Source organism: Oreochromis aureus, linkage group 13 (genome assembly GCF_013358895.1).
Source record: "Oreochromis aureus strain Israel breed Guangdong linkage group 13, ZZ_aureus, whole genome shotgun sequence".
NCBI classification, from domain to species: Eukaryota; Metazoa; Chordata; class Actinopteri; order Cichliformes; family Cichlidae; genus Oreochromis; species Oreochromis aureus.
In genome coordinates this window covers 5,931,063-5,958,222 of record NC_052954.1, presented here as the reverse complement: position 1 = coordinate 5,958,222, position 27,160 = coordinate 5,931,063, and the positions used below count along the sequence as shown (strand labels likewise).

Below are 27,160 nucleotides of genomic sequence, written 5' to 3'. Positions count from 1 at the left end.
TTATTGTTTAGGTATGTAATTTGCTGGATCTGGTTATTTTATCCATCACCAATGCCTAACTTGCTGAAAGAGATTGATGTTACTTAGATTAATACTCAGATGGAATTTTACAGCTGCTCCTACGATGAAATAAAGTGGCTGTTTATTTTCAACTACTCTTTCTTTCTACATGAAGACCTGCAGACCGTGTGGTTACTTTGTCTCTCTGCACCACTCGAGATAAGCGTCCAGGATATGTTCCTTCAACCCATGTGACCCTGACAGATAGCGCCAAACTTAATCCCACACACGCTCACACATACACGCACGCCTCCGTCCCCTCTGGCTCTTCCTCCTCCTATAGGCAGAGACATATAGGGAGGTGAGAAGGGGGCGGTTGGGACACATTTTTTGGCAGCGGTTAGTAGGTAGCATGCAGTATATGGACACACACACACGCACACACACACACTCATATGCAGAGTTATGTTTCAACTTGATTTACAAGGCTCAGCTGCAGGGAATGAGAAAAAGCAAAAGAGGGAGGGACTTAGATGGACAGAGAGAGAGAGGAGTATAGCTTACAGGTAGCAGGTCTGAGAAAATATAGCAATTGTATAACTGATTTAAAGAGAAGTGGTGCATGATTTTACAAGGTCAGGGAGCTCCTGCCCTGTAGTAAAACTAAAGTTTGTCGTTAAGGAAATATTAATTTGTGTACCTGACACATTGCTATATGGCCTCCATATACAAAAGAGGCATGTAGGCTAAATAAAGAGGGATCAATACGTACAGAATATAATGATATCTATATTTTAAGATCTGAGGGTTTTTTCCCCTCCAATTCAATCCATAGAAAACCCGTCCTCTGTGAGCAGTGTCTTTGTCACTCTACTCTAAATAACACACTTGAAGTGTTCACAGCAACCTGTTCTTTAATGGAAAACAGTTCAAATGAAAAGTTTACTCTTGAAATGCCTCTTTCATTAAAGACATTTGTCACAGCGAGGCAATCAGGTGTCATTAATAGCGAGATGAAAAACCTGTTAAGATGAGCCAACACATGTACCGCTCCTGCTGTGACAAATAAAAAATAAAAGTTTGGAGATATTCTGAAGTGGAAATGTTACTTTTTGTAGGAAAATCTAAATATTTAATCAGAAATAAAAATCAGTGCAGAGAATTTTTAAGGTTTTAAATATAATTTGTGTTAAATAATTGTTTTGCATTGTGCCAAAAACGATATTCACACTTTTTACTTTAAAGTTATAGTCCTATTTGTGCAGCTTAATTGTTGGTAACATGGTCCTGTTCATACTCTCATCCATTGGTGTTGAGTACTATAAAATTAGCAGTACTCTGGTCAAATTACATTAAATAGACATGGCCCAGCCTATAAGGGAGTTTAATCTATAAGAAGGCTTCATATTTTGTATGTTCTTCATATGCTTTGTGTGCACAAGTAAAGCACAAAGACTCTGACTTGCTCTTCAGAGCAGTAATAGAGGTTAATGTCATTATGAGACTCAGTGTAGCAACTGGTGGCTCTAATGAGGAGTTCTTTCTACACGTGTGGCCACTCTGCTGGATTTATGATCAGAAAAACAGCAATAGGCTTTTCTAATAGGCTGACTGACCTTCTCATCAGGAAGCATTTTTCTAAAGATTGCCTAATAGCTGTTATGAATATGATGGCCTTGTGGGTTATTAAAAGCTAACAAGAAGGAGAAAGATATCCTACCCTTAATGTTGTGTGTTCTATGTGTGGATGTGTGTGTGTGTGTGTGTGTGTGTTGAGCCCAGAGGCTTCTTGAATGTTTCCTCTCTCTCACTTGTGTTCTTTCTTTTATCACGAGGCCGTGCAAATACTGCTGAAGTGCTGAATGACCTGCTGATAAAGCTGAATAAGCCAGGAGTGTGTATGTTTGTGTGTGTGTGAACATGTAGGTGTGTGTAGGTGTAATTTGCTTGATGATGACCAGTGTTTTGTCTTCCTCTCTCGTCCCACATCTGTTCTAAAGGAGATGGTCGAGAGAAAAAACTGGTTAAAAAATATTAAGGTGCAAAGAGAAATGGAAGAGGAGGGATAGCAATAAATGGGTACACCAAGCTCGCCATCTCCTTCTAGGAAAAAGTTGTGTCGCGGAGAGTTCAGCCTTAAATCATGTCTGAGCATGAGCTGACGAGATTCCCAAAGCTATCCACTTGTGAGGAACAGAACCTGTTTACCCTGGAACCAGAATTCCTTTCTCCCTGTCAGGAGCCGCTGTAGTTGCTGCAGGTTTAGACGGAGAACTTATTAACTACATGATCTTAAATGCTACAATGACACAATGCTTTTTGTAGAGGATTTTAAATGTTATAATCCAAATTTGGTGAAACTTCATACAAAATAAAACAAATCATGACAACGGATGGGTGCATAATCCGGAAAAAACACAGATGTTCAAGGTCCTGTGTATAGAGTAAGTCCAAAGGAATCGACAAACAGACAGATGTTTCTAAAACCGCCACTAAAATGCTTTGAATCATTTAGCGTTGAGTGCAGGTGTGTCTGTGCATGGGAATTCATTCTTCAGGGAACTTCACTTTTAAGTTTGTCATTGAGTTGAATGACAGACTCAGTTCTGTGACTGAGTTTCTTCAGTTGGACAGTTAAAAGGTGAGGACAATTTCTATGCAGAATTATGCACCACTATCACTACAATCCATCCATGGAAATTATAAAATGTCAAATGCAAATTTTAAGTGTGTTAAGGTCCTTTATCACATCTCCAACGAACACTGTGGTCATATGGTCATCTTGAGGACACAGCCAATCAGAAACAAGTTAGCTTAAAGGGAAAGGGGGTGGAGCTAAAGGAACTTGTTTCATGAATGAGATGAAAGGGATTGCACCAAAATAAATAAGGATTGTTTGCAACTCTGAATTATGCAAAGCCAGTCCTAGAAACTCCCAAAAATATAAAGCAGGGAATGAGGATAATAAGCGAACTTTAACAAATCTCATGAATTATGAGGCCATGGAGGACAAGTATTTAAGGCCCCGCAGCAACAGTAAAGAAGAGCTAGCTTAAGAGTTAAAAAAAGAAATGCAAGTTCACAATTAATTGGTAAAAAGAATAAAAGATCATAAAAAGTATGTTTAAAACTTGAGGAAACTACTGGCCAACTACTCCTCACTAACAGAGAGCAACATGTGGACACTCCTTTACCTTTATCTCGGGGGGGAAGTATGGTTTCTCAATTATCCTTGTTTGGCTATCCCCTTCCGACCTGTGGCTGTATTTACGCGAACGCCCATTTTATCCATGGCTTTTAATGGCATATAAAAAAATCACTTCCTCATCAAAATGCCCTCTCCTAATAGCTTTTTAGAGTTGTTTGGGAGCTGTTTGGGTTTGGTCATTAGTGGACCATGAATAAGTGTGTGTGTGTGTGTGTGTATGTGTGTGGTGTTTTGGACTGAGAGGCGCTACTAGGTTGTCCCACTAGGTGGGATAAGGGTTGGTGGAGAGTTGGGAGGAAGGGGGGCTGGGGTGGGTCCCATATCCAGGCTGTGTCCATGAGGGTGGGGTTGGTGAGGGTTTGAGAGGGTGTGTGGTGCAGCACTTAGGCCATACTGGGCCTGATGGGAATGCCAGGCCCCCACACCACTTTCCAAATCACTAATGGAGCATCTTTGGACCCAACACAGCACACACAGACACACCTAGACTCACTCACACACACACACACACACACACACACACACACACACACACACACACACACACACACACACACACACACACACACAAAGCTGCAGACAACAAGATGTTTAGACACGAGAAACTAGCATTAAACTGCACTTATTTCACTCAAAGTTGACGAGATCAGCAGAAAAAAAAGCTCCACATGTACTGTAGCTCCGCCCATCGCCCTCTCCTTTCCCACTCTGCTTTGCTTTTCACACCTCTCAATTATTTACTGGCCTTTTTGTCCACTGCTGGTGGCTTGGCCCCAGGCATATGTCATTGTGTGTGTGTGTGTGTGAGCATGTTTGTGTATGCAGAAATGAATACCGTTTCACACACTAACAGAAGTCTTTTATCATTCAGAAATGTTGTCTGTACCATATACTCACGCAGGTGCTGACCGGTCACCGGCACGCTGGAACCATTTTTCACAGCCCCAGCGGTGACACAATATGGGAGACGGTGTGGTGGCTTTCGGAGATGTATTCTTTTTTTGTGATATAACATCTGATTTTGTATTTCAATTCTTGCGTATAAAAATAAGTGTCTTATGCACATTTACATCCAACATGACAGAAGTTTCAGAGGGTTGCAACCTCACATTCTCCTTTTGTAAAAATATTGTTTTACATACACATTTACATTACACATGTAAATGAACAGGTGAGGCGTTGTATTATGGGGAAAGGTATAAAACTGTAACTATAATTATTTTACACAAATACCTGAATATCGAAATTCAGCAACATATTAATATTTCAAGGTTTTTAACCCTTATTAACTTGTATGTGACAGCAGCCTTTCATAACCCTAACAATTCATAATAATCCTCAGTTATAAATTAAAAACTCATAGTTAATTAAACTTTATTTGAAAAGATAATTAATAATAATTGTTCTTATTGTTGTGTTAATAGTCAATAGTCTTATTCATGCTTTGTTATTAGTTTTTGGAATAAAAAATAAACATAAAATATCGAAATAATAATAATGCAATTCTATAGGTTTATATTTAGGTGACAAACTGTTATATTCTTATGACATAACACTGTTTATATAGATATTTAGTATACATAAAGTAATGTTATACTGCATATATAAAAGCAATTCAAGATATTTCTATGTGTCAAAGCCAATAAGAGATGATATTATTTAGAGTGTTTGTTAATTATTACTAAGTGTTACTGTGCAGCTTTATGAGCCTGTCAGATACTCAGAGGTATCTTTTTCTGTTACTGGTTACTTTTGAAACCAAACTGTAACCTTTTCCAGAGCCCAACCAAGAAAGTGTAACGTTTACACCTAACCAAACAGTTAGTAAAGGTGAACAGGCCTCTGTGTCCTGTGAGTCACATGGTTGAACAAACTATTAATAACTAATAAGTAAGAATTATAAAAGTTTATTTCACCATTGGTTAGTAATGGTAAAAAATGATTTTTAACTACAGTTTAATTAACTATAAATTTGTTATTAATTAATGGTTAATGCTATATTAAAATAGTAGAAGTCTATACAGGTGCTTACAACAACTTCATAAACTCTTATATATTAAATATTGCACAATATAATGTTTTAAAAGCTACGAAGCATTAAATGCAGCTTGTAAAGTCTAAAACAGGGTAAATGGTGGCAAACGTTGTAATGAATAATGCATATGTTGGTTGTTCTTGCCATAAATTACTTGACAGAAATCTGATTTTTTTTGTCACACTGTTTTCACACTCACACTGTATGTGGGTGGGGCAGCAGGTTTGATCAGTTTGTGTCCTTATCAGAAAGCCAACCCCGTGTGTGTGCATTAAAGGATTACCATAGCTCCTTTGATGATTGAAAGCTGACACTATGCTATATAAAAATGAGTTTTACGGGGGCATGAACCAGGGTAAAACTTTCTCTCACTGAGGATGAGTCAACCCCCCCAAAATACTAACCCTCACTGCCTTTCCAATGTATCTGACTGGTGGTTTCACACAAACCCCCCAAAATCTCTCCATCCTCTGACTTCAGTTCCAGCTCATGCACACCTTGTTTCTCTTGGAGAGAGAAAGATTTCCTTTGGCGACGAGTGGGGGGCTTTTCTCTCCGGGAGCCGTCACAGTCGCCTCGCACACTAGAATGAATTTAAAGAGGCAGGTAAACTGCTGCTCGCTCCGTATTAACAGAGCCATATATTCAGCCTGTCTCTCTGGCTTTTTTTCCCTTCTTCTTCCCTTCCTCGGTTTCTCCATCTTTCTCTGCTCGTCTTTTTTTTTTTTTCCACCAGCCTGTAGAAAACGTCTGGGGGGGATCGATAGGGCTCTCGGGGTGTAGTGACTGCAGCGCTAATGAATCAAGCCTACAGTGTTTGTTAAGTAGACAAGGCTGTGAAGGAGTGCTGAAGGGGAGTTTGTCTTCGTGCTTTATCTCATTGCAACACTCCTTTTTGCTGTTTGTCTCTGAAAGTAACAGAACAGTGGGCAAACCTTGAAACTTTGATAGGCAATGTAATATTGAACTCTCCACAAACGCACGACTCTTCCTCTTTCACGAGTTCACGAGGCAGCAATTTGTGGAAATAGCCAGAAATGGCCTTTTTAAAACGCAACTTATTCAACCCTGAGAATGTAAAGTATATCATGTTGCTATCTTAATGGCACACTCGGCTTCTGTTTTTGTAATTTCCCCCAGTGGAGGAGCAGTTTATCACACTCAAATCTGAAAATAACCTGTCGATATAATTATTTATTGTGCCTGCCAAAAATTGCTGCTGCGCCGGAGTCCATTCTGAAATCCTCTTGTGAACTGTGCACTAAAAATCAAATGCCTTTCTACAAAAAAACAAAACAAAAAAAACCTCCCAAATACACCCGAGACCCTCTTGAAGTTAAAGCTGTTTCTGAAAAGGAAAAAGGAAGAAGAAGGAAAAAAAATCTTGAATTCTCATGTTTTTTCCTACAGCTTAAACCATATCTCTCCAAGGTCGGACAGTGAGACTGTGGGAGGCTGTTTGTGTTAAAAGCAGGATGGCTTGTATTTCCTCTTCTTCCTCCTCCTCCTCCTCCTCCTCCCTTTCTCTCTTTCACCACAAGCAAGAGCTATCTTGGAAGGAGAAAAAAAAGGCCTTTTATCGCTGATGGCTGATAGTCATAAATTTGTATTAAATATGTCCTCTATCGATTGGCCTTGTCGGATGAATACAATTAAAGAGACGGCGCTGAGTGCTTCCCACCTGGGAGGGGAAGATGGAGGGATTAAAAGAAGGGAGGGATGGAAGGATAGAGGGAGGAAATCGAGTAGGGAAAGTGTAAGGGAGTGAAAGAATAGGTGAGCGAAAGGTTTTTTGGCAGCTTCTTCGGTCGAGTCACAACTTGTCCACATCTTGCTGTAAATTTTTTTTGTGTGTGTGTGTGTGTGGGCGGTTAGGGTTTGTGTGGGGCTCTTTGTGTTTCAGGCTCTCATCGTGCTCCTCTTGTGTCTGCTCACACACCACCTCCTTAATTTCCATGGTTTTGCCCTCCCCTTCCTTTCTAATTTTTATTTTGATGTTGTCGGGAAGAAGAGAGGCAGAGAACGGAATCAAGGTGTAGGAAAAATGAAAAAGTGGGATGGAGGGATCGAGTGATACGGGGGAGAAAGAGTGAGGACAGCCACCTGTATGCAGTGTTGATGGACAGATGGAGGGATGAAGCCAACTGGACACAGGAGGGATTAGATGAAGAGAGGAAGCAAAGTGCTGTGTTGTGTGTGTGAGTGTGATTGTGTGTGTGGGCTTCCGGCCAGCTGAGGTGTTTGCTCGGCTCAGAGTGATCTCCCACTGTGGTCACCGCAAGACACACACACGCATGCACACACACACACACATGCATGCACACACACACACACACACACACACACACACACACACACACACACACACACACACACACGCTGATGACTGAATTGTCCTACTTGGCAGCTGTTGCAGGTCCCTCAGATCACTCAATACCAGACTGGCTTTGTGTATATACACCAACGTGTGTGTGTGTGTGTGTGTGTGTGTGTGTGTGTGTGTGTGTGTGTGTGTGTGTGTGTGTGTGTGTGTGCGCGTGTGCCTTTAGTGACCACCAACCTCTTGCTTGTGGCACTAGAGAAAATCTGCTTCTTCTCAGCATGAGCTTTTATCTCATCAGAGATTTTACACATGAGTGTGTATGTGTGTGTTTCCAGGGATAACAAAGCATGTGTATTTTTTAGGAAAAAGTTCATCAACCTATTCTGATCAATCATTTATGTTACCTACTGCATCTGAATCACACCTGCACATCACTGAGTGACTGAGAATATTTGACAGAAGATCCTGTGAAAGAGAGACTTTAAATTGTCTTTAGAGCTTCCCGCTGTCGTCAGACTCCCTGAACAGTGTTTTAAATGTTTACTTCAGATCATTTAGTAACTTTATAAACAACCAGCTGACTCCATATCCATTAGATTGCAGTTCCTTACATTTTTTTGATGGATTTTATGTGAACCTCCTAATATTCACCAAATCACAGGTGAACTATCCGGGGTTATGGTTGGATTTTGCTTTATCCACATGCTAAGTAGATGGATTTTCAGACACCAAAGGGGCGTATGGTGGCCCTGAGAGGTCAAATGCACTACAGCTGCAGACATGCTCAGAAAGCACAGAAAACACAGCAGAAGTAAAAAAGACACACACACATAATAGAAGCAAAAAAAAAACATAATCTCAGAAAACAACAGAAGTGTTTTTGGGGAGACATTAAAGTGACGGACCAGCTGCAGAAGTGACATGTGAAGGATTGCACTGACACACGCTTAATACCTGACAGTGCATTTGGCCTGTCAGGGTCACCATACCATTTTTTTTTTTTACCTGTTTGACATACTCATGGAAATCTCAGAAGAACTGAAAAGCCAAACTGCATTAACAGTTCATTAAAAGGTGACTTTAGGGTCTGAAAGTATCCTTGTTTAGCATTCTGTTAAATGCAGTCTACCTCTAAGTGGTTCACCTGGTGAATGTCATAAGTTAGCGTCACCATTCATAACACTGTTACATAACATAAGCTTTTGAATGTGACCTATTTACAGAAAAGTGATTGTTTCTGTGGCTTTTGGTGTTAGCCAGTAAAACCTTCTCCCCACAGCAAGGCCTTTGGTGGTGCTTACAGTCACTGGTGAGCTAGACCGGTGATTGAGAGGTTTCCATTTAAGGGCTGAAATAACAGCCATATGGTAAATTGAACAGAACATTGACTATATTCATGAACACTTGGTGCCAGGGCAGTGGCTGGATAATTTTGCACTGAGTTGAAGCAAAAGTTTCATGCTCAAACTTGTTTTTACTTTTTGGGTGGACAGGACTCTAATTGCTGCAGTCTTTTGCATATTTCACTCCTGCTGCAGTCAAATCAGTGAGCAGCCTGTCAGCCTGGATGTGGCCTAAGAAATGTAGCCTACAACTGTACGTGATGCATTTTATTTACTCCATCTTTAGGAAGTGATACAAAAAAATGCTACAGAACATTTTACATAATTTAATAAAGGGTCTGATCATAGACTTTACATGAAACACGGACATAGCCTGCAGTTGGTGCAGTTTAGAGTTGAATACGGGGTATGACTCGAGGGTGTGACTACCTTATGATTGACAAGTTGCCATCGTATAAGTGGACAGTGTCCTTGGTTTATCAGTCAGAGGTAAACCTTTGTATTTTGGCAGTCATCCTCTTGATTTTTTTGATACCATATCTTGCAAACAAAGCTGACTCCACAAACCTATGGGAATGTCCATCATTTCTGTAAAGGATATGGGTTTAATAAAGTATGTAATCGATCAAATATCTGCACCATTCTTCCAAATCTGATTAAGGTCAGCAATCTGCAACAGATTAGAAGATGAAGGAAAGTTTCTACATCATGGGTTTTAAGTATAAGTCAACACACTGAGTCACTGAGTATTGTGTGTGTGTGTGTTTGTGTGTCAGGACCAAGTTTCCTCTTTCAAACCCCAGTCTCTCGCTCTCTTTCTCTGCTCACATAAGTGCTGTAATTTGGATGCTCTGTAATTTCACCGTGGCGGTTTAGGGTTAAGTGGAGGCTGTCCCTGCCATCATGAGCACTGGTCTTCTAAATGGACACACACACTCCCTCACACACACATACACACACACTGGATCATTGCTACAGTGTGCTTGGATGCTTCTACAAAGGCCGGTGCATTTAATTACATTTATAAACACAGTTTTAAGGGCCCAGGCTGTGTCATTAGAACAGGCTTTACGAGATACATTACTGTGTGTGTGTGTGTGTGTGTGTGTGTGTGTGTGTGTGTGTGTGTGTGTGCATGAGAGACAGAGAGCGAGTGAGCGGTGGTGTGTGTTTGTGTATGCCATAAGGAGAAAGAAAAGGAAACTTTGTCACATTGCAGCTATAATGGGTGGCTGGATGGACATACACACACACAGACACACACAAGTAGAGTGGTGAGAGAGTTGCAGATCGCACAGTCTGTAGCCCAGCAGGGGTTCCAAACACAGAGACAGAAGGTATTGATATATCCTACACACACACACACACACACAGACAGTGACAGACGGTATTGGTATTTTTGCTCATCAGCCTACAGTGTATGGCTGTTTAGCAGGATCACACTGACATGCACATTCTCGGGCACACACACACACACACACACACACACACACACACACACACACACACACACACACACACACACACACACACACACACACACAGCATGTAATCAGACTGGCTCAATAATTCATTGTTGTTTTTGGTAATTCAAATGCATTCTCCGTTCTTTCTCTCACAAAAATACCAGATCATTATTGTCAGGTCTGGAGACTTCTTTTTGTTCGCAGCTATTTTAAGTTCAGATTGTGGGTCTTTGCCATTGGCAGGTGTTTTTATGTATTATTTTATTTGGATGTTCACCTTGATTGAATATCTATAAATCCGGCAACTTCATTGCTGATTGATCTGCCTTCTTTTGAAGATAAAAATATATACTTTTTATTTTGCAGAGTTTCTGTCTTTACTTTGGAACTTTATTCTGCTGCAAAGAAAGCTGATGGTCCACGGGATATATATTGATTTTATCAAGACGTTCTCAGATTGACTGGGGATTGTATGACGATTGTCATCATGTGTATGAACATACTCAAGCATGAATGCACTTATGGCATTGAGTGCCATGGGTGCATTCATGCAAACTGGAATACTCTGTCATACTCAATAAACCAGATAAAAGGGATATAGTAAGTGGACTGGTTCTATAGTGCTTTTCTACTCTGCTTGAACACTCAAAGCTCTTTACACACAACACAACTTGCCTCATTCACACGCATTCAAACAAGCACTTTTTTACTTTTACTTTCACTAAGCAGCTCGAATAGCTTCATCATTTCTGAGAAATTAATTTAATATAATTTCTGAGGAAGTACATCTTGTAGGCCATGTTGCACTATCAGGGTTCAACATGTGTCAGCGAATTGGAATGGAGTTGGAATGTGAAAAGTTTTTTGTTTTTTTTGTTGAATGGCCACCCTCACACATTCAAAGGAATGCTAAAAAGTTTGCTTTGCTAAATTCACCTTTCTCCGTCATCACTCTCCAATAATGTTTTGACTTTTCGGTATCTTGAGTGTCTTTAGTATGTCATCATAACAAAGGGCAGGGGGTAGGGGGGTGGTACTAAAAGCATCCTGGCATTTGCCTTAGTTTTACACAACAGTTTTGTGAACAGTCAGATAGGGTCAAAGCAATGCTGTGATGAACATTCCTTACCTGTATGTTTGCACAGCTGTTTCTTTTTTGTAAGGAAAAGAATCTAGATGAGGTCAAAGGCCTCCTGGACCAGCAGATGCAAACGCCAATGAAAATGTATGGAATGTAGAAATAAAGTCATTACATTTGTCAAAGAAGTCGAGTCCTTGAGTCCATCTCGAGGGAACAAACACTTCAGGGTGCTTTGTAACAGCAAGAAGGAGGAATACTGAACCTTTTCCCTATCTTGCAAGGTAGTTGCTGTTGTACGTTCACCCCGGTCTATAAATACACAACTGTTCTTTGCAATAGGATTGACATACTTGCCTTGTAAGTGCAGTGTTTGAGGAAGTTGCTTTGATCTAGCTGGTGACTCATAGCTGGTAATGGTGGCTGATTTCCTTCCAAGCATAGTGCCGCTTCTTTTTGAGCAATTTCTGTAATGTTATTATTTGACTGCAGCGTTCCCCTCAGTGAGCGGACAGGACACCAGCTGCCACTGTTTGCATTCCAATTGTTTGCCGTCCAGTTAGTAAGAAGGCCCGAGCATAAAGGGGAAAATAATTGGGGGACAGGAGGATTGTACAGATCGCTTTTCTATGGACTGCACAGAAAGGAGCTGCAGGATTTAACTCGCTACACGGGCACGACAGCAAATGATGGCAAAATAACAATTAGAGGAATTTAGTGACACTATAATAGGATGACACTCAAGTATGCAGTGCAGCCAAACTCTTATTTTTGTTCTTACCATGGTTTTTGTAATTGCCTTGTTTTTAACTTGACCGCCTCATCTTTCTGAATTAAACCCACTTGGTCTCAAGATGGTTTCGTTTAGAGGGCACTGATGTTCTTCAGCTCAAACAAACATGCTGCTCCGAGATGACAAACTTGAAACGCGACCATAATTAGGGTAGCAAGATTTTCACACGACAACAATGATATGGCTAACTGCTTGTGAGACGTATAGTAGGCTGGAAGAAGTGGCAAGCCACAGCTGCTACACTTTAGTGCTGTATGATGGGGGAAAGATGGAGGGAGGCGAAGACGATGGATGGCTTATGATAGGGGAGTCAATAACTTCAATGTCCTGTTGAAGCCATTTAAAAATCATTTTCTTTGGTATGGTTTGCTCCCCGTGCCACAACCGACTTTTTATATAGTAAAGTAAGTAAGTCAGTGTATCAAGTATGAGACCGAAGTATCTGAGTCACTGAGGATGTGTAGAGAGAGTGAGGCCAAGGGTGAGCAGAACTCGTTACAATAAAATATGTTAGATGTTCCTTAGATGCATGTATGCATCACTGCAATATATATTTATTGCCTATATTTATGTGCCCTTTTTAAAGTTACAGTCTGGCCAGCCCTGAAATTGACTGTTTGATGGGGAACATTTAACCCAAGTCATGATGTTTCCGCAAACTTTTATTGCCCCAACCAAACGAATCATTGAAAATATTAAAGCCTTTAATTGTTAGGTTTATTAGTTATACATATTTATCACTGAACTCAATCATAGACATTAGCTCTTGCAGTTTTTTGCAGATTCTTCTAATAGCATTCTGTTAGATACCTTGAAAATCAGATTGACCCGCACTGAGTGGCTTACATTTTACCAAGATATAACAGCTCAATTATTTCTCTTTTTATTTGCTTTAGCACATTCCTCATTCTTTTTTCTTTCTTTAAAAAAAGGAAAAGAAAATTAATCTGACAATAAATGAACATAACCCCAGTTTTGCAAGACATGCTTGCTGAAGCATAAGGAAAGAACTGAAGTTCTAGTGAAATGTTGAGGTATCGCTTTAAGGTAAAGCAGGGGTTCATCAGGGGTGAGCAGCGATGCCCAGATGTAAATACAAGCAGCAGATCCTGAAAGCCTGAGGCTCCGATAGAAATCCCAAATTGTATTAAGGGACATTGTCCCTCACTCTCAGTATGCGTACCTAATCCTGTTTTAGCGATGTTCCATTACCTCAATTACTATCATCTCGCCCAGAGGTGGACCCAGCCAAGGACACCACCAGAGAACTACCGATGGGTGGAGGAGAGAGAGAGCAAGGGAGGGGAGGGCTATAAAGAGGAGAGTCCTAGCTTGTACAAAAAAAAAGAAAAGAGAAAAGAAAAGAAAGGAAATAAGGAGGATGGATTTATGGAGAAATCATCATAAATGATAGAGAATTAAAAGAATTCATGTAAAGCCACTAGGATAGTTGTAGGTCTGTCTTAGAAGGTAGCCAAGACCTGGCATCCATTTTTGTTTCCCAGCTGGTTGTGGAGGGATGTAATGGTGGCAGTCCAGCTAATTTACAGGCCAGAATTCTGGCTGAAGGACAGACCACTATGCTGGCTGACGTTCTGAGGTGGATTCAATAAAAAGCATTTTATACTGTAAATGTGCTGCCATCTTAAAGATACACTGACACTTTCAATTTAGTGCCACCAACATGTCTTGTTCTGGTTACACAGAGATGCATGAAACATTTGGAGGTAACAGGTCATGTGTCACTGCAGCAACTTGTGGAAAACAGTTTCAAATACTGTAAGCAAGTGTTTTTGAATATCTAAAGAAAAGAAGATTTTTTTGCCATTTAAACCTTAAAAATGTGGCTATAGTATTCAATATGATATGTGTTCACTGTGGCCGACAATGGGACATTATAACACTACCAAAAAAATACAGTCTATACTAGTATGTGAATTCCATAAATTTAGGGTTTTCCTACTTGAAATTCAGTTTTTGTTGTTTCTGTTGAAATCTTCAATTTGTTTCAAAGAGGAGAGAAGATAAAAAGACAAATATTCTGATGTCGAAGTTTTCTTGAAGGCAGCTCTGCAATGAAAACCGTTTCTCTGACTGAGGCCTAAATAAACTAAACAGGCATGTTCTGACTTGTGAGATCATTCAGTTAAGTAGAAATGACTTCTTCATCTTTTTAAGTTACAGTTATAAATTCAAAGATTGCAGGTGTATTAACCACAATAACACACTCTGTGTTACTCTCACATGGGGGTTGCTGCTTGTCTGCAGAAGGCTCTTATTTCATGATCGTTACGAGGTGACGATATGCAAATGAAGCACAGCAGCTGAACAACAAACGCTAAAATGAAAAAAGCAAAAATTCCTCATTTGAACTTTGTAATAAAGTTTATACAAAATACAAAGAAGGTGATTGTTCTGTTAATGCTTTCTATCAGTGATTCCTGGAATACAATTTACATGTGTTCACAGTGACAGGATAGAGAGGATGCTCAGGGGCGTCACTGCTCCTGGTTGCATCGTCCACGTCACAGGCGGGGAATATCATTACGGCCATCTGTCAGCCGGCAATTGGTCAGGATTCCATCATGGTCCTGTCAGGGATGAGGCGGCCATTTTAAGTGGCTGTATCCGTATGACTGGGGAAAAAGAAAAAAGTGTTACAGCACAGTTGACATAAAAATTATAAAGCAAAGGAAAAAATTTGTTGATAACAGCAGAAGAACGGCTTAAAATTAAATGTGAAGTAAAACAAATTAGCCTTCAGAGAGAGAGACTATCAAAGTGCAGCACCCTAACCCTAACCCTGACCACCAAGCAATGCATTTAATTATTTTGATGTGTGTCTGTTAGAATAATTATTTTTCACCTTCTGAATGCCAAGACTTGGGGGAACAATTTCCATAATCCCGAATCACATACGATGCTCTGGTGTATTTTGGCCTCAATTGATCCGTTTTGTCGCTGTACACTTTGGTGCACTGGCTTTATTTCAGCCCCTTACGCAGCCATTGGCTCAGAGTGTTACACTTCGTTGTTGAGAGGGATGGGTAGAGCCAGGGGAACTTGCTGCACTCTGTCCTTCTCTCTCTCACACACACAAAGGAGTTGTGAAACATGAGCCAAGCTGTCTTACTGCCTCTCTCTCCCATCTAGCACCGCATAAGTGTCCAGGCAATGCCCTTGGCTTAATAAGGCTTAATGCTTGCGCTTGTCACTGTAGCATGGCTGCTATTGAGTGCTAGGACATTTCTGAAACTGTGTGTGTGTGTGTGTGTGTGTGTGTGTTCTCTGGAGTCTCACTAGTGGGCACACGGCTCTGACATTTACCCTCGGTAAAGAAGCGGATGTTATTATTTCCCCCATCTGCCCACCCGTCTCCTTCCATATACCTGGTGCACACGTGCAACCAAACTTTAAAGTTGTGCGAGGTATTTGTCACCTCTATCTAAACTTAAACCACAGAGATTACTTCTATCGCATCTTTTTTCTTTCTCTTTCTCTGGCTAGATCTGTCTTCATTCCACCGTCTCCATTCCACTTTCTCACTTCATTTTTCTACCTTGGAGTGGTGGAGAGTTTGCCTAATGAAGTGGCTGATGGGAGTATATTACAGGGAGACAGAGTGGAGCGGTCGCCTACTCTAAAATCCATTAACCTTACAGTTTCAATCAGCATGCAGACAAGTCTGAGCTACGAGTCAAAAAGGCGCATATTAGCTTAAGAGTTATACTATTGTGCCTTTTACTTGTTTTACTTACTACTTTACACACATCTTTATACAGAGACAAACATTTTTTTCTTTTGTTTTCAGACAGTTTGTAATGTCAACATTTTATAATGCTACAAGTCTTTTTTTAATCAAATGACAGTCCTTTCCCGGGGATAGACACAGAATAAATCAAAAATTATGAATATGCAGATACTCATGATTTAATGACACAGTTGAGGACTTACACTTAGTGCACATTCACCACGGCCGGAAAGCAAACGCATCCTCAGCAAAAGATTTCTGTATAGTATTGTAGGAGTATCAGTTTGAGCAGAACCACACATATAGAGAGAAACTTTTCTCAAAGAAGGTGATAAACCAGTGATTCCCAAACATTTTGCCACAAGATGTCTTAAAACAAAGCTTATTGTGAGCGTCTGCACAAATGAAATGATCTGCACATGTGACCGCTTTAGCCAAAGAGGCATTTTTGTCAGAAGCAAAGGCATGAAGGTTATTCCTTATGAGAAACATATTTCCTATTTTGTCAGATTTGATTTGCATCTATTTGTAGGGTTCCCAGTCCCACTGGACTAAATCATATGCACATTTTGGAACTCCTGAGAAGCTCCAGTTAAGTTTTATATAACAAGCGTTTCTGTTTTTTACTCAACAAGTAAGACAAATATTAGACTTCCTTCCTACTAATAGTTATATTTTGACTGCTGCAAAATCTGCCTCAGATACTATTCTGCCTGAAAATTCTGTAATAGAGTGACATTTTTCTGGGAGATACAGGGCAGCTTTTGTTCTTAAACTTGCTCACACTGTGCTAACTCAGCACACATTGTACCTTTTTAATGTTCTGTTGGACTCATTCATTTTGTGTGTATGAAAATATAGATGTCAGACTGGCACCTTGATGATTATATTCAGAATTACTGCTTGAAACTGTAACTGCTTGAAGGGGACCTATTATTTTCACTTCCAGTTCCATATTCTTGTGCTTGGATTCTACTAGAGTAGCTTTGTACTGAGCCTCGGTGCATCCTGTGTTCAACCACTGAATGAAACAAGTGGTTTTAGGCAACTTGCCCATCTCTTTAAGTCAGCTTTTGTCGGAAACCAAGTGTTTAGAGGAGTCTGAAGCCTGAACTTTTAGATTATTTGAAATACAGATTTAATTAAATTCAGTTTAACAGTCGCCACAAAGAGATTTATATAGTAAAGTAAAGACCCTACAATAATAGAGAAAAACCCAGCGATCTAACGACAACAGTAGGAAGGAAAAACTCCTTTTTAACGGGAAAAACCCTGTAGCAGAACCAGGCTGAGGGAGGGGTAATCATCTGCCGTGACCAATTGGGGATGATGACAGATGATGTCAGATGCCTTTAAACCTATTGGCTCTAAGCTAATAGAACCTCAACTCTCACCCTAGTTCTGGGCTATCAGAGTATTATTTTAAATTGTTTTCCAAAGTCGTGGCAGTCAGGGGAAAAAAAACAAAACAAAAAATAGATTTACCTTTAATTTAAATTACTGTCGAGTCAATAAGGGGAAGGCCGTTGTTCAGGTAGAAAAAGTGCAGTTTTATTGTCAGTGTCCAAGACCAGAGCAGATCAACCAAAGGGAAAAAAAACATGAATAAATAAATGAATCCTCCCTGGTCCTGATAATGCAAATGATATTCACAGGTTAGATCCTTTGCAGGTGCCTACAATTAGTGGTAATTTGTGCCGATTTTAATGATCCATAATTTGGCTGCTTTTGCAAATGGTTGGTCATATGGGATAAGTGTGTGTGTACAGAAAGAGAAGCCGGGAGAGGAAAAGGGAAGGGAAATGAATGTGAATCTTTCGACCAGATGCTGAAATGCACAGACAGACAGACCCCCACGCGCACGCACTTTAACTCAATCATGTCTTCTTTATGACGACAAGCTATTCTGTCGCAATTCATTGTCGTTTATGTGAATAAAAACATATCTTTTGTCAATTTAAATCGCTGTCTGTAAGCTCTGTACTGTCAGTAAAATTAGATCTCATTTAAACACACTCGTACACAGAGATTTTCTCTTTGCATGTATTTGTTGAAGTATTTTTTTCCATCCCTAAAACCTCTTTGACTTTCTCTTTCTGGCTATTAGAGGTAAATTGCAGTGTGCCGACGTCTAAAAGCTTCCGCGTAAACCATGACATCCTTTTAGTATCACTGTTAATTTGCCATATTTGTTCTGCCAGTAATTAGCAGGTGATACGTCCCAATTTAGTGTGTATTTTTACAACCCACCTAACCTGTTTACATATTAATGGGGTGTTTTGTAATTTATTGTCCACGACACGATTCAACAAAATAGCTTTTAACCAAAAAATCATCTGAGATAATTAGCATCAATATTACGACCCCGAGAACGACACCCATTTGCTTTTGAAATAATATTACCTGTTTCAGCTTATTATGTGTTACAACTTTTTGACTTTTTTTTTCATTGCAGTTGTTGTTATTCCATAAATAACTCTATTTCTACCCACACACTGAAAACAGCTCAAGCATTTTATGCATTAAATGAGATATTTTACGATTTTTGGTAGTGAAAGGGACAAAGCTATGGTGTTAGTCATATACTAAAGCTACTTTCTGTTTTAGTGTAAATTAAAATTCCAGACTGACCTTAATTCACAGCAGCACTGTCTACCTGAATATTTTGTCTTTTGCTTTGGGCTTTTGATCATGCATAAACTCATTAATGTATAAAATGTGCATATCTGCATGTTCACTTTGTTTAATGTACCCTCGCTGCACAGTGCTTAATAGTGGAAGGCACTGTGAATGGCAGTGATGGGGGGGTTTGTTTATCATCTAATCTTGTAAACGAGCTGATGGCCGTCCATCAGTGCCCTAATGAGATTACACATGCATTGCGGGTCCTGCCACAGGTCATCGTCACCAGGGCCATTCAAAGGCAATTATTGTTTTAGATGTTCCTCTTGTTGCTGTCTCCAAGTGACTCTACATGCTTCACTGACAGAAGACGCTTTGAAGCAGACTCAAGGGGTTATTTTTCCTCTCCAGTTGGAGCCTAAATGTTTTCGCACTCCTACTGTTATACCATCCTCGGGCGATTGAGCTGCTCTGTTGTGTTTGTGTGAATAAGGGTGTGCATGCACATTTGAGTGTGGGCAGTACATATGACTCTAAAATACAGTCTATATCAATGAACTTGCATACAAAATGCTTTTCTAAAAATAGAAAAGCATTTCTGACTACTCATGGCTTCAACCTCCAGGTCACCCACCAGATTGCCAGGAGCCTGCCACGAGTGACGGTTGAATTTTGCTTTAACCGTATGTGTAATAGGCAAATTTTCAGAAGGGAGAACATGTTACATTTTGAATGAAGTCACATATTTTGTCATTGCAGTACACCACCTGGCAGGTAAAAAAAATCTATAAAACAGGATGGATCTAATCTTAATTGTAACCCCAGACAGGTTTCCAATGACCCAGTGAATCAGGTGGTTAATGTATTTAGGTTGTTGCTGGAGAAATAAGGAAGTAGTAAATTACAAGTTTGGAGGATTCTTCTGTGTTGTCTCTCCTGTGTGTTCGGGAGTGTGTGTGCTTGTCAGTGAGCCTCTGTTTTGGTAGATCAGTGGGAAGTGGTCGTCCGCTGGGATAGCCCCGTTTCTTTGTTCTCCTGCTGACAATGGAGGACTCACAGTCAGTCTAAAGGGAGAAATTATGTCCCAAAGCAGTCTGGGAGAAAAAGAGAGACACACACACACTTCTCACATGCTACTCATGTGGGGCATGACCTCAATAAAAGCTACTGTTGTATTTGCAAAGCCCTCAACACCATGTGCCGACCACTTTTAAAAGCTGTAACAGTTAGGCCTTAGGTTTAAAGACTGGTTCAGCTGAGAACAGAGTTGCTCTTCATGTGTTTCGTTCCGTATATAGCACTGTTCATGTACAGCCGTGTCAATGAAAATGAGTCAAATGACACTAAATGAGCAGCATTTGAAAAACATTAAATGTTTAAAAGAATCCAGCTTCCATACAATAACATTAACTGTTTCAGATGTAACAAAGTCTGCATCGTGTTGAAGGTCACTGATCAATTCTTCTAACCCCCGTTCTTTTTTTCTTTGTCACAACAGGTAAGGAGGAGCCTACCACTTATACCTGCACTACATGTAAGCAGTCATATGGCAGCGCCTGGTTCTTGCTGCAGCATGCTCAGAACACCCACGGCTTCCGTATCTACCTGGAAAGTGAACATGGCAGTCCTCTGACCCCACGCATGGGTGGCCCTTCCTCCCTTGGTGGAGGCGCAGACTGCCCTTCTCAGCCTCCACTTCATGGCCTTCATCTGCCTCCTGATGCAAGCCCCTTCAACCTCCTGCGCATCCCTGGCTCGGGCTCAGGTGGAAGGGACAGTGTTGGAGCAGGAGGTGGCGTTGGCACTGGCGCTGTTGGTGGTGGCCATCATCAGCGTTTCCCCCCAACACCACCCCTCTTCAGCCCCCCTCCAAGGAACCACCTGGACCCCCACCACCTGAGCCCAGAGGAGCTGGCGCTGGCAGCCCACCACCCGAGTGCCTTTGACAGGGTGCTGCGCCTCAATCCTCCTCTGCCTCTAGATCCCCCTCCAACAATGGACTTCTCAAGGCGGCTTCGGGAACTGGCGGGCAACACCTCAGGGTCCACTCCCCCGCTGTCCCCGAGCCGACCAAGCCCCATGCAACGCTTACTCCAGCCATTCCAGACAGGAGGAGGAAGTGGAGGCACAGGAGGTGCAGGGGGCAGCAAACCTCCATATCTTGCTACTCCACCGCCTCTTCCAGGCTCCATGCAGTCACCTGTAGGCTCTCAGACCACGCCCACTACCCCTCTCCCCTCAACAGGGGCTACACCCTCCTCTACCACCCAGTTGAAATCAAAGTGTTGTGAATTTTGTGGCAAGGCCTTCAAGTTTCAGAGTAATCTCATTGTGCACCGGCGCAGCCACACAGGAGAGAAGCCGTACAAATGCCACTTATGCGATCATGCTTGTACACAGGCTAGCAAACTGAAACGCCACATGAAGACACACATGCATAAATCGTCCTCACCAAATACAGGCAAGTCAGAAGACGGGCTCTCTACAGCCTCATCCCCGGAGCCTGGAACTAGTGAGCATGTGGGCAGCGCAAGCAATGCCCTCAAGTCAGTGGTGGCCAAGCTGAAAAGTGAGAATGACCGTATGCTACGTGAAAATGGAGAGGAGGAGGAGGAAGAAGAGGAGGAGGAGGAAGAAGAGGAGGAGGAGGAAGAAGAAGAGGAGGAGGAAGAGGAGGGGGAGGAGGAGGAAGAGCAGAATGGAGAGAGGGTAGCAAGACGAAACAATAACAGCTATCACTTTGGCTTGAACCTTGAAACGGCACGTCAGCATGAAAACAACGGCAGCATCGGAAGTCGACTGGGAGGAGTGGCTGATGAGGGGTCGATCCCTCGTTCGCTGCCTGAGGTGATGCAGGGGATGGGTCTTGCTGCAAGCATGCAGCACTTCAGTGAAGCCCTAAATGCACACAAAAGAAATGCCATGGCCCAAGAGAACCACCTGCACCACCACCTCAACCGAGACCATCACCACAATCGTGAGATATGCGATGGAGACTCAGTGCTGGAAACCGATCGTGGGGAGGAGGGCTCAGTCTCAACAGTCAACGGTCGAGGAGCATCACCTAATGAGTCCGCCTCCGTCGGCCTCTCCAAGAAACTGCTTCTAGGTAGTCCCAGTCCACTCAGTCCTTTCTCTAAACGTATCAAGCTGGAAAAGGAGTTTGACCTGCCCACTCCTACAATCCCTAACACTGAGAATGTCTACTCTCAGTGGCTGGCTGGCTATGCTGCCTCCCGACAACTCAAGGACCCTTTTCTGAACTTTGGGGATTCCAGACAATCGCCCTTTGCATCCTCATCGGAGCATTCTTCAGAGAACGGCAGCCTGCGTTTCTCAACCCCTCCGGGGGAATTGGATGGTGGGATGTCAGGCCGTAGTGGTACAGGCAGTGGGGGCAGCACACCACACCTCGGTGGTCCTGGGCGACCCAGCTCCAAGGACGGCCGCAGGAGTGATACTTGTGAGTTTTGTGGCAAAGTGTTCAAGAACTGCAGTAACCTGACAGTGCACCGGCGCAGCCACACAGGGGAAAGACCGTACAAGTGTGAGCTGTGCAATTATGCATGTGCCCAGAGCTCCAAACTTACTCGCCACATGAAGACCCATGGTCAGGTGGGCAAAGACGTGTACAAGTGTGAAATTTGTCAGATGCCCTTCAGTGTCTACAGCACCTTGGAGAAACACATGAAAAAATGGCACAGTGACCGTCCTTTGAGTACCGAAATTAAGTCAGAGTAGAAGGCCGAACAATGGGACCTTTTCCCCGCAGTTATGTCCACCATCAGTCCCCGGTTTATTCCCTGCCCCTTGTAGATTTGCCCCAATCCCAACACACCACTTTTGCCAATCTGGCAGAAGTTTAAGACCATGTGCTTTGCACCAGCACACCCTGTTTCCATTACTCATTGAATGCATGATCTGTATCGGGGCAATACTCTTGCATTGACGCAAAACTTCGAGCCTTTCTCTTGTGCAATAATTTACATGTTGTGTACTATTTTCTTTTATGAGTTTTCCTTTTCCATTTTTAAGAATTAGTCAGCATGCATAGTATGTTTTTGCTAATCAAAGAAAAAAAAAAGAAAAGAACTTGTCCCTGGTTGGTTAGTTGTTGAGTAAATGTGTTGCTGTTTTTCTCTTGTTCAGTTTTTTTCTTTTTATTCTTCAAAAAGAGAAAAGACAAGAAAGATACATCCATGCTGCATACATTCTGTAACACATATCATGTACAGTTCTGTTTTGTAACATGGAAAGTGAACATTCTTTGACTTGATCCATTTCTTACAACCCTGGAAATGCACTTATCCTGATCTTTCTAAAAGATACCATGTTCAGACAGGGTTTAAAAAACAACAACATGCATTGGCTTGAGGACTAAACTGTAAGTGGGCCTCGAAATTTCTTTAAAAAAGACAAGGGTGTGCTAGAATTCAATTTGTACTATCATTCGGTAGAATAAGAAAGAGTGCCTTTGATATCTTTAGACTGCATTGGCCATAACCTTATCTGGCATAAGTTTGGGGTCACATAAGCCACCCAGCGAAGGTCCTTGCATCAAGCACCTGACTGCTCAAATGGACTGTGATGATTCATGATGAAAGATCAGCGAGTTCTCTTTAATCATCATTTAGCTACCTATTACATGTTCAATAGGCTATCTTTAATATGTGGATTTCATGGCAAGCATGGTACAAGCAGTATTGTGTATATCTGAATTATTTGTAGTTTTGTTTTTTGGTAAGGAGGTACTTTTAAAACAACGGTAACCTGTAGTGTACAATCCTGAATTTGAGGGATACAACGCATGGCTGAGAAGTGTCATGTATCTGCGTTAGCACAAACCTACAACGCTGCTTCAATACGTCAGTGTGTGGAACAATGCATAAAGTAATATATGAGCTCCAAATGAGGCTAACTTTATTTGAGAGCATTGAAATAACTACAAGCTAGACAGACAGAAAGCTACACAGAACTGGAAGCTACATATTACGGGGATTAGAGGCAATGTCTTTCACTTTACATTTCCAGTATCAAAACAGGGTCATAAGTATTATTGCAGAGAAAAAAAATAGAGAATTGCAAAAAAATCTATCTGTACTCTAGGGCTCTTTCAAAAAAATCAAAATGAGATAATTTTAATCAGTGTGTATAGGCTAATGCAGAGCATTTTTTTTGTTTGTTTGCTGTTGCTTTTTAACCCAAAGGCAGAATTTTTTTGTTGTTTCATTCAAGCCGTTCACAGCGCAGCACTTGTCACTCCACCTGGGGTACGTACTGACATCTCTCGTGCATTGTCCCACACCGATGCAGGTTGAGTCTAAAAGCTAGATTGTCATTTATAGGACATAAAGTGCACTGTTTCCTTTTTTTCCTGTTTACAAGTTTACGTCGAAGGGGACGAAAACCTCACTGAAACGCTGTCAGACAATGAGGGTCCCATTGTTCTGAACAGTAAAAGCTGAGACACATAATTTGTTGCAACTCCACCCTCATGACCTCTGTACCCTTGCCATTTCACCTTTGACCATTTGTCAAATTGTTACCCCTGGAATCCGAAACATTTAGCCTGGGCTGAGAATTTATTGTTGTCAGCAAGATCTGTAAATTCAAAGGTTCACAGCGAGTTACACGAGTAACCGATGCTCCTACATGGCCGTCAAATGGACACAGTCTTCATTCCTGCTGGCCACTGTAACATCCACTTTTTTTCTTTCTTCTTTATTTTAAAGGAGCTGTTGTTGTTGTCATCTGTACCTGAATAATCTATAGACCTTGCTGGCTTGTCAACTGACACTCCAAGTTGTGTTGCCCACACTGCAAGAATCTGTTTTTTGTATAAATCTTCCTTTAATTATAGATATGAAAATAAACTTTTGTTTTCAAATAACACTTCACGCTCTCTTAGGGGAAGATGTATTTAAGTTTAATTGTCGTTTCTCTTTTCCTCAGCGTCTTGGTGGTGTTCAAGACTCCGATCACAGTATATATGAAATGATACAAAAAAAAGATGAAAAACAAACAAACAAAAAACAAAACAAAAAAACTAACTCTGTGATTTTTTATTTTTTTTTGTATTTTGTTTTGCCTTGGCTCTTCACAGCTCTTCAGGTTGAAATACATTGGGGAAAGGATTAAAATTATATATGAATATATAATAAAGAACTTAAAATATAGGAAAATGCACACTCATGTCGATTCCTATGCTTAAACACATTTATGGTCTACTTTTTCTGTATTTCTAGAATTGTATTTGAATTCAATGTTCACTTAGAGTAGGCACTATAGTATTTATATTGAGGCTCGTATTTTTAACTGTTGCTTGTTCTCTCTAAAGGTATTTACCATACCTTCTTTTGGTAGTGGAAAAAAAAATCCCAAGCTGCCACGGTATATTTTTTTAATTTGGCAGGATAATATAGTGCGAATTATTTGTATGTTTAAAGAAATAAAAGAAAAAAAAACATAAAAAGCAGCTAAAATATGTGGCATTGGGAGGCGTCGTGGGGCCATCAGATGGCCGCTGCTGTTTCCTGTCCACAGAGGTGGTTGTACATATCTTTGCTTTTTGGTTCAGACCTCCTTCCCTTGTCCCCCCACCCCCCCCCCGCTGCCATTCTTGTATGCAGTAATGCAAGCTGACGTCGGCCTGTTCTGTTGTGTGCTTCTGTCTCTCTCACCCCTCCCACCTGACGACATTCCAACATCAAGAAGCTAGGGGGGAAAAAACAAAAGGAAAAAAAAACTTCATATGCAGTACATGGATTACGAAAAAGCGTCAAAATAAATACGTTGAAAAAGAAATTAAATGTTTTGCAGTTTTTTTCATTGCCAAATACTAAATGGTGCTTTATATTTAGATTGGGTATACTTTCATATGCAAAGCATATTTAAAAATGACCCGGGGGACGTGGAGAAGCCTGCTTGAGTTGAGACTTTTTTGTAAATGGCAATGCGGAATATTTTGTTATCAGCCTTTTCTATTCCTGTTCTGAGAGCTGTTTGTTGTAACTTGAACTTGAACTTTATCTTTTACTATGGGAGTTACTATTTATTATTACCTATATGCTCTGTTTAAAACAGAGACATGGAATGGATTCTTTTTGGTTTTTTTTGGTTTCTTATTTTTTTGATTATGTTATAATTTTAATTTTTTAAATTTTAATTTGGTTTTTTTGTAATGGTGGCCAATGGTCATTGGAGCTCTTTAATTTCTGTTGTACTTGTTTGGGGTCTCTGTTCAGTTGTATTGGGAAAACCACTGTCTGTGTTTTCTGGCAGATGTCTGCATAATCCTGTTCACACACCCATTTTGTCCCTTTATCAAAAAACAATTAATAAAAAAATGAAAGTATAATGGCACTTGTTGCTTATCTCCACTGTGTGTGTGTGTGTGTGTCAAGTTATCTCAAGTATGCATGCATGTATGTGTATGTAATTACCCCCACCCCACCCTACAGCTATGTTTTACTTGCAAACTCGTCATCTAACAATTACTGTTGTATCTTTTTGAATCTATAAGGCCACATATAACCCACTTTGACCTGGGCCAGTGGGCCAGACCAGGGAAAATCCTCTTTCTTTCAGTAAACAGTTTAACCACACATTGAATATAAGACAAATAAGTAGAATTTCAACAGTTTTTCTGCATAATGAAGAAATGGTCATGGAAGAAATCTGTCAGCATACGGACTCTTTGGGACTACATTTTAAGTAGGTTTATATATATATTTATAAAGTGAAGAAACATGAACTTTTCTGTAATTTTTTTCTGTCAGTTTTAATTGTTCATTTCTTGCTTAGTTATTTTGTTGTAACTATCTGTTTGCTGTCTTTATCAGTAGGAAAAGCTCTAAAACTTATGAAGATACAGTTAAAAGTCCAAAATCTTTGCTCTTCTTCACATCTTCCAAAGCCATCCAGTGAGTTGAATTGGAGTGTTTTGGCGGGCCAGTTCTAGGCCACGGGACTGATGTTTGACACACTTGCTTTACACTGTTCCTTGAACATAATGAACTCAGTTCTCCACCCCAAACCTCACCCTAGCCTTTGCTCAAGTACTTTATGGCCACTATATTACTTGCTCTGTGTATGTGTGTGCATGTGTCTGCAGTCAGTGCACTGACCAAGGGGGGTGGGGTTGCGAGAACTCATGATACTCATGTGCCATCCTATCTGCTGGTCAACACAGCCCAGCTGTTTTAGTGCACGTGGGTATACTATTTCCACTTAGTTTGCTCACTATCTCAAAGCACATGTGTGCACTATGCTGTCACTCCTCAGACTACAGTGAGTGTCTGTTGCTGATAATAGATGTCCCTTATGGGACCTCAGTCTCACATACACACACATGTGTATATACACTTACTGCATATGAATGCATATACTTTCACAGAATGTACTTAAGTAAATATCATTATCTACCATTACCCCTCTGTTTGTTCAGTAGTCACAAAGCCTCATAAAACTGTCAGGATCAATCAGCACTGTATCCTTCACACACCACACCCCTCTATCCAGCTCTCACACACACGTGCGCGT

The 27,160-nt window shown here is 41.0% G+C and overlaps 1 protein-coding gene across 1 annotated transcript in view; it reads left to right on the top strand.

Annotated features, from left to right (window-relative positions):
- Positions 1-25,998, top strand: part of bcl11aa (BAF chromatin remodeling complex subunit BCL11A a) — a 54,352-nt gene extending 28,354 nt beyond the window's left edge. The window contains exon 3 of the mRNA XM_031741131.2: positions 20,118-25,998. Within this exon, the coding sequence (XP_031596991.2) occupies positions 20,118-22,360 (2,243 nt within the window). The 3' untranslated portion in view covers positions 22,361-25,998. The remainder of the gene's footprint in view (positions 1-20,117) is intronic.
- The last annotated feature ends 1,162 nt before the right edge of the window (positions 25,999-27,160 follow it).